The following is a 12,210-nucleotide window of genomic DNA, read 5'->3' on the forward strand; positions in this document are numbered from 1 at the left end:
TACCATCTTTACTATCACCACAAACTTTTCAGTTCAAGTTGAAAACAAATACATAAAACCAAATAGCTACGGACCTTTGGTACAAGGGTTTGGGCTTTCCCCTCCCCCCACAACATGTTGTTAATATAAGTTTATTTAAATACAGTGATAACAGTATAGTCACAACATATTTTTGTAAAGAAGCAAACAGAGCTTACTTCTTAGACATTTTGCTAAATTCATATCCTAATACCTTCTCAATAAATTACTAACACAGAAGAAGAAATAAAACCGACAAACGCATAAGCTCTAAAAACCAAACAGCTCAAAAGTGCTAGAGAAATAAAGCCAAGGTACAGAAATCGATACAAAGCACAACTAATCACGGTATCTTGAATTTGTATTACTCAAACTAAAGAACAATGCAGGCAACAATACACATACAACCTTTACTAATACACATACAACCTTTACTAATACACATACAACTCTTATTTCCACTAATCAAAATACTAACTATAAAACTTTACACATTTAACAAAATTCATCTTTTTTGTTATTGCTGTTTCATCCACGGATCTGACCAGATTTTTATGAGCAAAAATTTTTACTTACATTTCAAGTTTCATTTGTATCAGTAATGAGAAAACAAAATTTCTTCCTTGATCATAACATTAAAAATCTTCAATACAAAATAAAAGCTTCAGCATGAAAAATATTTTTTGTCATTAAATCTTGGAAATGCATTAAAAAACAATTTTAACTTTTGTATGCATCTTAAGGCAAATCAACTGCTACATTAATCTTTTTTCTAACGCTCCTGTAAAGAAGAAGAGCCTACTCATAAGGTGTCAGAACCACACAACGTATTGTGAACACAACAGAAGAAACTTAAGATACTTACAAACTTCCTCTTCTTGGAAGGCTCAACTCCTTCTGCAAAAGAAAAAGAGTAAGTTACATTACATTAGGAATAAAACTTACTTTACTTGGAAGTAACCTTTTTTAAACAAGTACTGTAATCCTCCAGTCCCAGCAGTAGCAGACAGACAGAAGTAGGTATATTTAGAATGTAATAAAAGATCATACAGATTTTATATACAGTCTTTCACACGTTCTCTTCTATTCTAAATTGAAATACTAATGTTAGCAGTATTTCAAGCTATAGAAGGATATTACAGTATATTACAGTATATTTACCTTTCTCAGAACCACGATGCACTGGGAGAAGTAGTAAAATTAGCAAGAGTTAGCGATAAATAAACGCCAAGTTCTTTCCAGTACCCGTTGTTTGCAAAAGATGCTAACAAGAGGATCAAGCCCTAAACAGGTCACCATCATCACCAAGGATTCTTCACTACTAAATGGACTTCATCTTTTTTGGATAAAAGAACAACAGTGTCATCAACTGTAATGCATTATAATAATTCATTACAATCTTCTGCAGAGTACCAGTGTAACAATAGAACTGCGTTACACAAACATTTCCAACATTTTGCTGAGGAGAAGAGTTAAACTACTGTTTAAGGGAATGTCAGATAACCCGTTAGCTAAATGAGAACTGGGGATAAAACCACAAGATTCATGAAGGTCTGCTCATCAAAAATAAGCATGATATATACACCTGTAAGTGGATTCATCTGGTATAGAATAAATTACAGAATCATAAAATGGTTGAGGTTGTAAGGGACCTCTGGAGATCATCTAGTCCAACGCCCCTGCTCAAGCAGGGTCAATTAGAGCAGGTTGCTCAGGACCACATTCAGTCAGGTTTTGAATATTTGCAAGGATGGAGACTCCACAGCCTCTCTGGACAACCTTATCCAGTGCTCAATCACTCTCTTATATTTCAGTGCAATTTCTTGTATTTCAACTTGTGCTTACTGCCATCATTTCCTTCCCCCCCACACACATTTCTCATGTCTGTCCTCTTATGTTTTTAGTTCCCTTCCTTCGCCTCTTTCCATTTCTCATATAAACTTCTTTTCTAAATGCTACATTTGTCAAGCCTTTTTCTTAACTGCACTCAGCATGAAGTACAGCAGGCCTTTAAACAAAGGGACAACTTGTCTGACCAACAAAGGCAGATATTTTTAAGCGAATGGTTCAAGTTGGTGGATGAATGTCTTTAGTCTCTCATTTGCATTATTTTATGTTTACCTTCAATATTCCTACGAAAGATTGTTTTAAAGCATGTAAAAGATAACCCGCTTCCATTCTAAAACCTATCAAAGGGAATGATGCCAAAATTCTCTTTAAAAAGTAAATACATGCATGTAAGCATATCTGTTCATGCGTGTTAATTTCACATAGCACACAAAATTAATTTATAGCCATTGACCAGACAATGCACGAGAAAATACAATTGAATAGATTAAAAATAGTTCAGTCAGTCACTTTAGAAAAGACCGTAAGGGAATGAATAATTATATATTCTTTGGAAACTTTTAAATGGTGTGCAGTAAATAAGGCAGGGGCTGCTCACTGAATGATAAGGATTAAAATATCAAGTAGCTACTCAATTCCTGAGCACCACCCATCCTGTTCACTGAATAAGGCAGGAAAAAATAGTGTGAAACAATGTAATTAGAGATCATAAGGCACAGGCACAAGAGAGCAGAATTAGAGGCCTCAGTAACAAATTCTGGCACTTCCTACAAAGTTCCAGCAACTGTTCGGAATTTGCAATTTAAAACAACATCTTTTAGCATAACATGTGCTTACATACAAAGGAACTGTTACACCTGCATACAATATTGCATTATGAAGCTGCGCAACTCTACTAAGCTGAAAATGTCACATGCATTAAGAACAAAACATAACTGCAATTTAGAACCCATGTACTTCCCTTTGTATGATTTTTCTTTAAGTATTTATAATGCCATTGTGTTCCATTTCTAGCATAAAACTTTACTTGTAATTCTAGGCACAGTCACACTGTAATGGACAATAATCATGGGAAAACTGCCAAAATGTATGAGCAAGAATCATACTTGGTTTTGCATCTAATTTAACAAGACTCTAAATTAACATGTACTCTACATGTTTCTTATGGTTTAGGTGTTCTTTAGCAAAATCAGAGGGCTTGATGACTTAGTTTATCACTAAAACAGCATAGCGGATGACAGACACTGCCTTTTGTAGACTCTTAGTCACATTAATCTCTTGGCCCATTCTCACCAGCGTCATCCCTGAAGCACTACTTTCAATTATTGCTAAGTTTCCTTAAAAAAGGATTCACTGTGACTACTCGCAAGTAAAGATGCAAAAAAGAAAACCTTCAGTGTGCAATTTACACAGGCAAATAACATTTTTATGAACCTGGATTTTAAAACACCATGACAGCACATATTTAAACAGAGGAATGAAACACACATCCTTTCCGGACAATAGCTATCTCCTCATTTTTCCAATATTCCACAGGATTGTTGTTAACAGGCCAGGTCCCTTCTCCCATGCTTCTCCAGCTTAAGCCTCGCCAGCACAAAATAATTCCTGGTAAACTGAAGTTTTCTTTTCTGTCTCACATCAGGCTTAATTTTCACAGCTCTTAAGTGATTTTTCATGTCACTTAGGCCTCATCTGCCCCAGAGATTTTTGTGCAGCCTAAACAAATTTATCAGATTATCAGCTGTGTCAGTGAAAGCTTTTTTACTCCAGGCAAGACTCACCAGTACTACACTCACTTTACAATAGTACAGCAGAGCTCCATAGCAGGGTCTATACAGAGTAGGTGGAAGCAGCAGAAACACTCTACAGGAGGCTAGGTTAAAGCTTAGGTGGGAAAAATCATTTATTTACTAGGTGCATAAAAACATCCATATCATTCACAAGTTAGAGGCCCAATTTGTACTCAATTGCTCTCAGCTGTTCTACTCACAGCTGCAGAAAAAAGAGCAGCTCTGCACAATACCATACCACAAATCACTCCGCTCCTCAGGCTTGGAACTCTTAGGGCTCAGCTACCTTGCAAGTGACCTATAATTACCTTGCCGTTCTTGTGCAGCACGGTTTCTTTTCAGAAAGGCTCAATAAGCCAGACCTCAAAATGCCAGGTGCCCTAGTTCTGCTGTACAGCATCCACACAAGCCTGTGGACAGCTGACGGTAGAATTTGGCAGTTTCAAGATCTTCAAGTCAGGTACCTATCAGATAAGACCCTAAAAAAATAAAACCCAAAAATTTTAAAAATAAAAACCAAAAATTTTAAAAATAAAAAAAATAAAATAAAATAAATCCCTCACCACCACTCTGTATGGTTCTCAGGGAGCAGCTCTGCACCAGAGGATGACATTATGCCCTTTTGCTCTTGCCCTATGTGGAATCCTCTGGCCAGTTCAGTCGGTTTTAGGTTCGGCTGTTTGATTCCACAGCAATCACACAAAGCAGACTTAAGGACCAGACTCTTGCCCTTGAGGCCATTTGTGTCTCAAAACTGTGGTCTGAAAACAAAATAAGCCTCATCTTGGGTTTAAGAGATCTGTGCAAGCCTGTGCCAGATTGCTATGATGATGCAGTAAGATCTATATACACCTGATTTAATAACAGCAATCATAAATCAGTTCACATGTCAAGCTCTGTGCATTTTACTATCAATAATATGGTTTTACAAGAAAAGGTGCTCTTTTATTATTTCAGCTGTTATTACTACTACAAATCCAGAGTTTGATTCTCTCTCTGGTCCTACACATCTGTAGGACATTTCAATCTGGACAAGTTTAATAAACATGGCAAGCCGTAAATACCCAGTAAAAACTGCTGACTGAATAGAACATATTAATTCTGTTATTTAAACTATGTTTCCAGTTAGTGAGGTAAAGACTGTCGCCTACAACAAAGTTTAAATAAAAAGGTTTACATAACTGTGGTGACTTATAAAACACCAACTTCATCTAGTTTCTTCTATGTATTACCAGTAAATTACAGAAAACTCAAAATATTAAATTTCCTCCCCTATAATAGGGAGAAGAAAAGATGCAGTTAACTTATGTCTTGTTGCTGGGTTCAATTTTCAAGAACCAATAAAAAGCTGGCACATTCATAAGTTGCTAGGGATGTAGCTAACGTTGCCGATTCAGGTAGATCTCGGAACCATAGCAGAAGTTTGCTCCATTTTCCAGCAACAGCTGCAAGATTCTCAAATATTTGGATGTCTTGTCCTAGAGAGTTTTCAGCTGTCAACAACATACTCTGAAAAACAAACTTATTAAGAAAAATTTCAGTAGTGCACTCTTCAGCAGGGGACAGCTTAAATGTAGTAAGATTAATACTCTTTTTTCCTCACTGTTGCTCTACCCATCCTTCATAGGCCGTGAGCATTTGAAGGCTTTCTGATAACGTGTGCTAGGTCTTAATACACTGCAGTAATAACAGGACGGCAGCAGGAGGAAATCGGCCATGGCACACAATTTGCCTTCTTATCATAACCACTGACAGCAGTAGTACTTTGAGGGATGAATATAGAGGCTTCTCTTCTTAAGTGTTACTATATTTTTGCAGAAACAAAGTTAGGAGACAACAGCAGATCTTGCATTCCAATCTGGGAATACGGCGAAGAGGAAAAAATAAATAAATAAATAGTCAGGGGGAGTAGTATAATACAGGATTGCTTTGATCTATCTGCGAAAAGGGTGCAAGAGCTTTTGATGAGCTAATCCTGACCTCGTTGTAAGATTAATATATCAAGCCATTACATTAATCCATTCAAAATATTTTGTAAGTGAGGCAAAGGGAGGTTATGCTTTTTATTTGACTACTTCCAAGTTCACCACCCTTGTTTTCTTCAAACTCACAGAAGACATTATCAAGGGGTTCAGTATGGATGTAACTCAGTTACATCAGCTGCCCAGAGTGTTAGTGTCCCACATGACCATTAAAAGTCTCCCCCCACTGTAATTTTGTCTCTGTCAAAGCTGTCCTTTGTTCTTAACAGTAATTTATAATGTTTCTTGGTTCCAAGAATAGTAAATTTTTGTCTCAGAAACAGTTTTCCATTAACACTAGTTAAATTTTAAGCATGACCGTTGACTCTGCGTTTCTAGTTCAAGATAGGATTTACCAATTTTTAAAAAGGAAGTGAAAAAATGTTCAGCTCTCTCTTTTTAAATCTAGACATCCTCACTCAGCTTAGACATCCTCACTCAGCTCTGGCTCCTTGCAGGACAATAACTGCAGATTTCTTTTCATTTCAAGATGGCCCAAGCTAGTTCCTCTGTTTGAACTGTCTATTTTTCAGCAACTGTAGTCTGACGTGGCTTGTCTAAGATGCAATTCTATATTTACTTTTCTTAGGAAAACTAATTTGTACCCAGGTCTTCCTCACTGGTAACATAAATCCCAGTTAAGATCACTGTCTTGCTCTTTCTGCACTAGCTGCCAAGGAGGGAGTGAAGCATTATGGTAAAGGCTGGCTTTCATATTCTTTCTAATCATCCAGATGCAGCCACCAGTTTACCGAGGTTTTTTTTGCTTAGTGTGTACTCACCCCAATTAAATCAAAAGCCATCTCTTCACAAGCGTTTTCATGAAATAAAAATTGCCACTGCTGCATTTGCAAGCTTTGGAAGGTAGTTGATACTATTCAGGAAACAATACCCCATGCACAATTCTTCATTGTCACCTACAGACAATTTTCTGTGCACTCCTTGGCAAAGGATGCAAGCCTGCTTTTTAATATTTTAACTATGCACTTCAATGTACAAAGATATTATTCTACATGTTAATTCTCCCTCCCCTAACACTAAAAAAAACCCCACAAATAACAAACCTAAGTAACAAATCAACAGCAACTACTGTAGATTTTAACAGGAGATATACTATGAAATTAGAGAGCCACTTATGCTCAGAACTAACCAGAAAAGGTCACATTTTGTGTACCTCAATATTCTGCATTTCACATAACTCATTTTTGTCCTCTCAATTAACTTGCATGCTTTTGTTACAGGCACTGCTGACTGCCTCTTTCAAAGTAGAAATATATCTACGGATCTGCTCTAGGGGTAGTGAAATGTGATGTAAAAGGAATACCCAAAAGCCTACTTAAAGCTAGACATTATCAATTTAGATGCAAATTAACTGGATTGACAAGACTGCCCAATAGCCTAAGTATATAGAGTAAAACACACAATAAAAAGAAAACAATTTTTTTATCATGTACTATATAGAACCAATTTAAACAATCCATATGTATTTTCCTATAGATGAACTAGATACTACAGCAATATTAAGATTTATAATAGAGTAGAATGAACTGAGTAAACAGCACTTAGATTTGTTTCACTTTGCCAACCATTCTTCTACAAATTCTCTTAGCCTTAAAAAACATTGATCCCTATGGAACAACATGAGATACTTCAGAATGATTTCAGGTATTACCAGTAAGGATCTTCTTAAGAACTATGCTATGTATTGTCTGAAGTCCTTCCAGTGACAGGGTCTGTAATAAGATTTAGCAACCAAAAGAATTCACTCATTAAGAATTATAATTAAGATATACCATTCAAATAATGTTCTAATCGTTAATTTTGTAATGAAATTAATGGCTATTAAAGAGAAGAACAGCTCCTACACCAGAATGCATAGGCTTTAGCTAGTGTTTTTAAGTAGATAAAAGCATCAAAATGGTTCAGACACAGTAGCAGGAATCTAGATTAATGCCTAATAGTCAAAGATAGTCTCTGAAAAGGTAGTATACTGCACAAGTCAGTCACTGGAAGATGTTTTGAGTACAATCTCTTTATTTTCCTTGGAAAGAAAAATAAACTGACTTGGCCAGAAAACAAAACAAGTCAGGGGCACTACAAACATTCATACTCTGTACTCTTTCACAGCAGCGCTTAGCAGGCTGACAAGCGGGCACCAAAACATACCCTTCATAGGAATAAAATTCATCACATAGAATATAAATAAGGCAGAGAAAAGCCAAATTTTTAAAAAAGTAGGCTTACTGGTATGTTTAATTTACATTCATTAAACTCACAAATATTCAATGTTTCAGGGGCATAGAAATGCAATTACAAAAAAAGAGAAAACACAAACAAAAACCACTATGTATCAGTAACCAGTTGAGAAATGGTAATGCAGTTTAAAATTATTCAGACCATTCTTACTAATATTATATAGTGGAACTACATCTTAAGTTCTCAACTGAAACCAGCAGTCGCAAAACACATGAACTCTACTTCCTAATAACACTAATGCAATGTATGTATGTATTCATTTTATAGTGTTTTGATCTTTAAGTCTTTCAAATACTTTACAGTAAAATAGAGTTAAAAAAATTATTCTATGTTTTATTTGTTGCCTGCCATGTTACATTCTGTACTTTCTTAGCCTGACTAAATCAATAAATAACGTTTCTTTAAATAAAAAGTGTGAAAATTCTGATTGAATTTTCCACTTCAAAGTACACAAAAATCACTTCATCTAACCCAGTGTTAGAAAAATCTATGCTCCATTTTGACCTGCTATTGCACAATCTATTTCATCCATTGGCAAAGCACCACACCACCTTAGCGGAGAAAACGCACTGACCGCAAAGTGCTTGAAACAGCAATACGATATAGAGTCCAGCTACCAAGCTTACACAAATATTCCCATCTTTAAGAGTGCTACCATATATTAGGGTGGAAGTGGCAGGGTGGGGGGGGGGGGGAGGAATCACACAAGACATAAAACAGCAGCTGCTGGTGCAACTGTTCAGTTGAACAAATATAAACAACAAAACTGTTTAGTACATTTTAGATTTGGAAAATCCTGAATCTACTTTGAGTAAAGCCAAGCACTTCCCTAGGTTCTTTTATCAAACAGAAAGCAGAGCAGTGACTTTTACATGGGCAGGCTTTCACAAACATTTGCCCACCATTAAAAAAGGAAAGCAAAAAGCAATGCAAAGCAGCATGCAGCAGCTGGCTTCAGCACTAGTAGGATACTACCTGGCAGCACAGTTGCTGGAGAGCGTTATGCCCACAGGCATAACTACAGGTGCCCACAGGCACCTAACTGCTTTACTTTTCTCAGCTTCAGATCAAGGTAGCTGACAAAGTTTTGTATTATGAAATGAATATATTCAGCAGCTGTTCCTAAACTGCTGTTCAAATCAGTAACTGGAATATAAAATGATTAGACCTGTCTTCAGCAAGGAAGAGACTTGCTTGCATTGAGGCTTTCATTGCAGCAGTTTTCATTAGGCATTTTGCACTGGATGGAAAGGAATAAGATAAAGTCCACAAGCATGTTTATTCTTTTTCCCAGGACTGACCACCAGCAAAATGCCAGCCCTGCTGTCTTGACACATTCATGAACATCAGTTTGAACAGACCATGTACACTGATAGGGAAAAGTACACCGGCATAAAGTTTTAAGCTGTGCTGACCTGAGGAGCTGGGTCACAAGAGTCTTGCTCGGGGTCGCCTCACCTCTTAAGAGGCGCAGAGCTCAGGCCTGCAGCTACTCTTAGCACGCAACAGTAGCGTGACGTTCCGGGGCAAGCCAAGAACAAAATAATCCACTTTTTCCCCCAAAAAATCCACTTTTTCATCCATCTACCTGGAGCAGAAGCAGCAAAATTCCCCCTTTTTGGCTTTCAACACACAACAGAAACCTCTTTTGCAGAAAAAGGCTAGTTTGGATTTGCTCTGTTAATGATGCCAGATCTCCTGCCCCTCATGCACTCAACGGTTTCAAAAATAAAGATTTTGCTTGATGTTGACATTTGAATCAGTATTTATAAATTCAAATTTGATCAGTTCGTCTGACTCTCAGCTTACTGCTAATATACTCCACCGATGTGGAAGAAAAATTCAAATTCCAGGGCAAGGTGAAACTGGAGAATTAAGACTGGCTGGAGAACAGCAAGATAAATATTAATCCTATTTACGAGACTAGCTTAATCAAAATGAACATTTTTTTCTAACAAATCTCACTTCAAAACTGTAGTTGGATGGTTCCTCCAACAAGCAGAAATTCAGTCATCTCCTATAGGGCTTCAAATGCCCTGAAACATCTGAAAGAGCCACACTAGTTTCTGCCACTCCCAAAGGAGAGATCATTCAAGCTTCCAGGGCCACCTACTCATGGCCTTTTGTCTTTTATGCTACTACAAAGCCAGTCATTGCTCTTCATGGGCTTTCTCATCACGCACCTGTTTCTTACCCCTTCTCCAGTTTGTTTGCTCCTCTTGCTGCTGAGTTGCTAAGAAAGGCTATTGACACTGTAGGGTGGGCAAGAGATGACAACCTCCTCACCAGCTGCTCCAAGAATCTCCAATTGTTAGGCAATGCTCCAAAGCAAGAAAAATTGATTTCTAAAGACAACATGACAAAAATCATCTTTAATGATACTACACTGCTCTCCCTGCTGCTTTTACCTAAGTCTCTCTCATCAGCTATAGTTTCAATTTTGAGCATCCACAGCAGGAAGGCAAGATGGAGAAGGGCGATTTTTCTTTTGGGATTTGAATGCTTTTTCCAAGTATTCCTTCCTTATCAGAAAGGGATCAGAACACAAACATTAGTTGTCTACTATTTTTGTTTTCATCCAGAGGTCTCAAAACGTGTGCCATGTCTACAGAAGATCTCCTTTAGCACCACCCCAGCTTCACTGAAAAAAAAAATAAATATACCAACACAATGATGCAAATTATCAGATCGATGTTGGAACACTGTATAAGAATATGTGAACTCTTGCACAAAGCCAGTCACAGTTTCAGTCTGGGTGAGGTTTTCAACTAAAATCAACAGCAAACAGATACAATCCTTCTTACCTATAGAAAGCAAAAACGTAACAGTGATAGATCCTTTTCCACAATTTATATCATTACTTGGACTCTCTGTATCTGCTAGCAATAAAGTCAGGGATACTTTATAGTTTTTGCTTGGACTATTAACATTCCAGGCAAGTTGAGATTAGGATCCAGGTAATCTTTTGGTTTATTGCCATTTTATAGCCAATTTCATCCCCCTTCTTGTCCAATATGGCAGATAGATTGTTCCAAGTCAAACTATAGTAAATCACAACAGCAACTGTATGAAGTTTGTGCAAGCATTACATTTTTTAAATTCCTTTTTCCTTTGACTGATAATCCTTTTTATATTGCTTTAATAAGGTCTAAGAGGATAAACGAAGGTTATTCGAATTTATACTTCAATTTAGTATGTGTTGCTGCAAGTTATTCTGTCCTGAAATTTCTAATAATTAATAGAAAGAACTTTCCAAAGACACAGAAATTCTCTGCATGACTGTTAGAAATGTCCATCTCAAAGACCCTCAAAACCAAAAACAAAACACAAGTAAACAAAATTTAACAGCAGGCCAAACAGACACAAATACCTTCAGATAGGACAAACACCTTCAGTTATGCATCTATTCATTAACAAGAAAGAAAATCTAAAGAGAGTAGCCAGCCATAGTTTCTTCTCTGTTGCCAGCAGGAGGCAACCCAATCTTAAACAGTCTGCAATAGGCACTAGTATTTACAAAAAAAAAAAAAAAAAAAAAAAGCCTCCTGGTTCCTATACTGATTTATGAGTCACCTGGTAGCTTAAGTCCAGCAGCTTTTACCGGTCCTCCAGTCAGGTCAGCAAGACCAAGATACTTGAGTAGAGAAAAGCACCACTGTATTTTGGACGGTTACTTTTATTCACAAATATAAGTACATGAAGAATAAAATCATCCTTCCAGGGAGGAAACAGTGGTTTTATGACAAAGCAAATCTTAACTCAGTGTGCTTGAAGCAACTTCCAACATTGTCTTTTTCTTTTTTTCCCAGTCTGTGGTAATCATTTCAAATATTAACACACAATTCAGTCCCACTCCTCGCCTTCTTTGCCAGCATATTATGTAGACAACCCATATTTCCAAGCAGACATACACCCACTAATTTAACTTTAAGACTTGAACTTTACATTTCTTCAATAATCTTTTACATATATAGTGGCATTTAGGTTAGTCAAATGATTTCTAATACTATTTCTACCACTAGCTAACTCTATTTTTAATCAGCTGGGAGGTATGCAAGCACCATTGGGATGGCAGCCACACATTCTAAGTAACAGCTGCAGGCCTCTAATTATAACTTGGTATTACCTTCTATAAAATCAAAGTTTTAGTAAGAGAAAAGGGAGTTCTGTACATTTATTTTGTTCCTGTTTTGGAGAAGGAGGTGACCTACTTGTTCAGGAGACCAATTTCATAAGAAAGTTAACCTTAACCTGCCAAAGAGGATCCATAATAG

General features: G+C 36.9%; 1 protein-coding gene across 4 annotated transcripts in view; it reads right to left on the bottom strand.

The window, feature by feature from the left end:
• LOC104146892 (microtubule-associated serine/threonine-protein kinase 4) overlaps positions 1–12,210 on the bottom strand; it is a 397,004-nt gene that overhangs the window by 158,055 nt on the left and 226,739 nt on the right. For all 4 annotated transcript variants that reach the window (XM_068924761.1, XM_068924760.1, XM_068924759.1 and 1 more), the window contains one exon: positions 884–915. In XM_068924761.1, the coding sequence (XP_068780862.1) occupies positions 884–915 (32 nt within the window). The remainder of the gene's footprint in view (positions 1–883; positions 916–12,210) is intronic.

Source organism: Struthio camelus, chromosome W (genome assembly GCF_040807025.1).
Source record: "Struthio camelus isolate bStrCam1 chromosome W, bStrCam1.hap1, whole genome shotgun sequence".
NCBI lineage: Eukaryota > Metazoa > Chordata > Aves > Struthioniformes > Struthionidae > Struthio > Struthio camelus.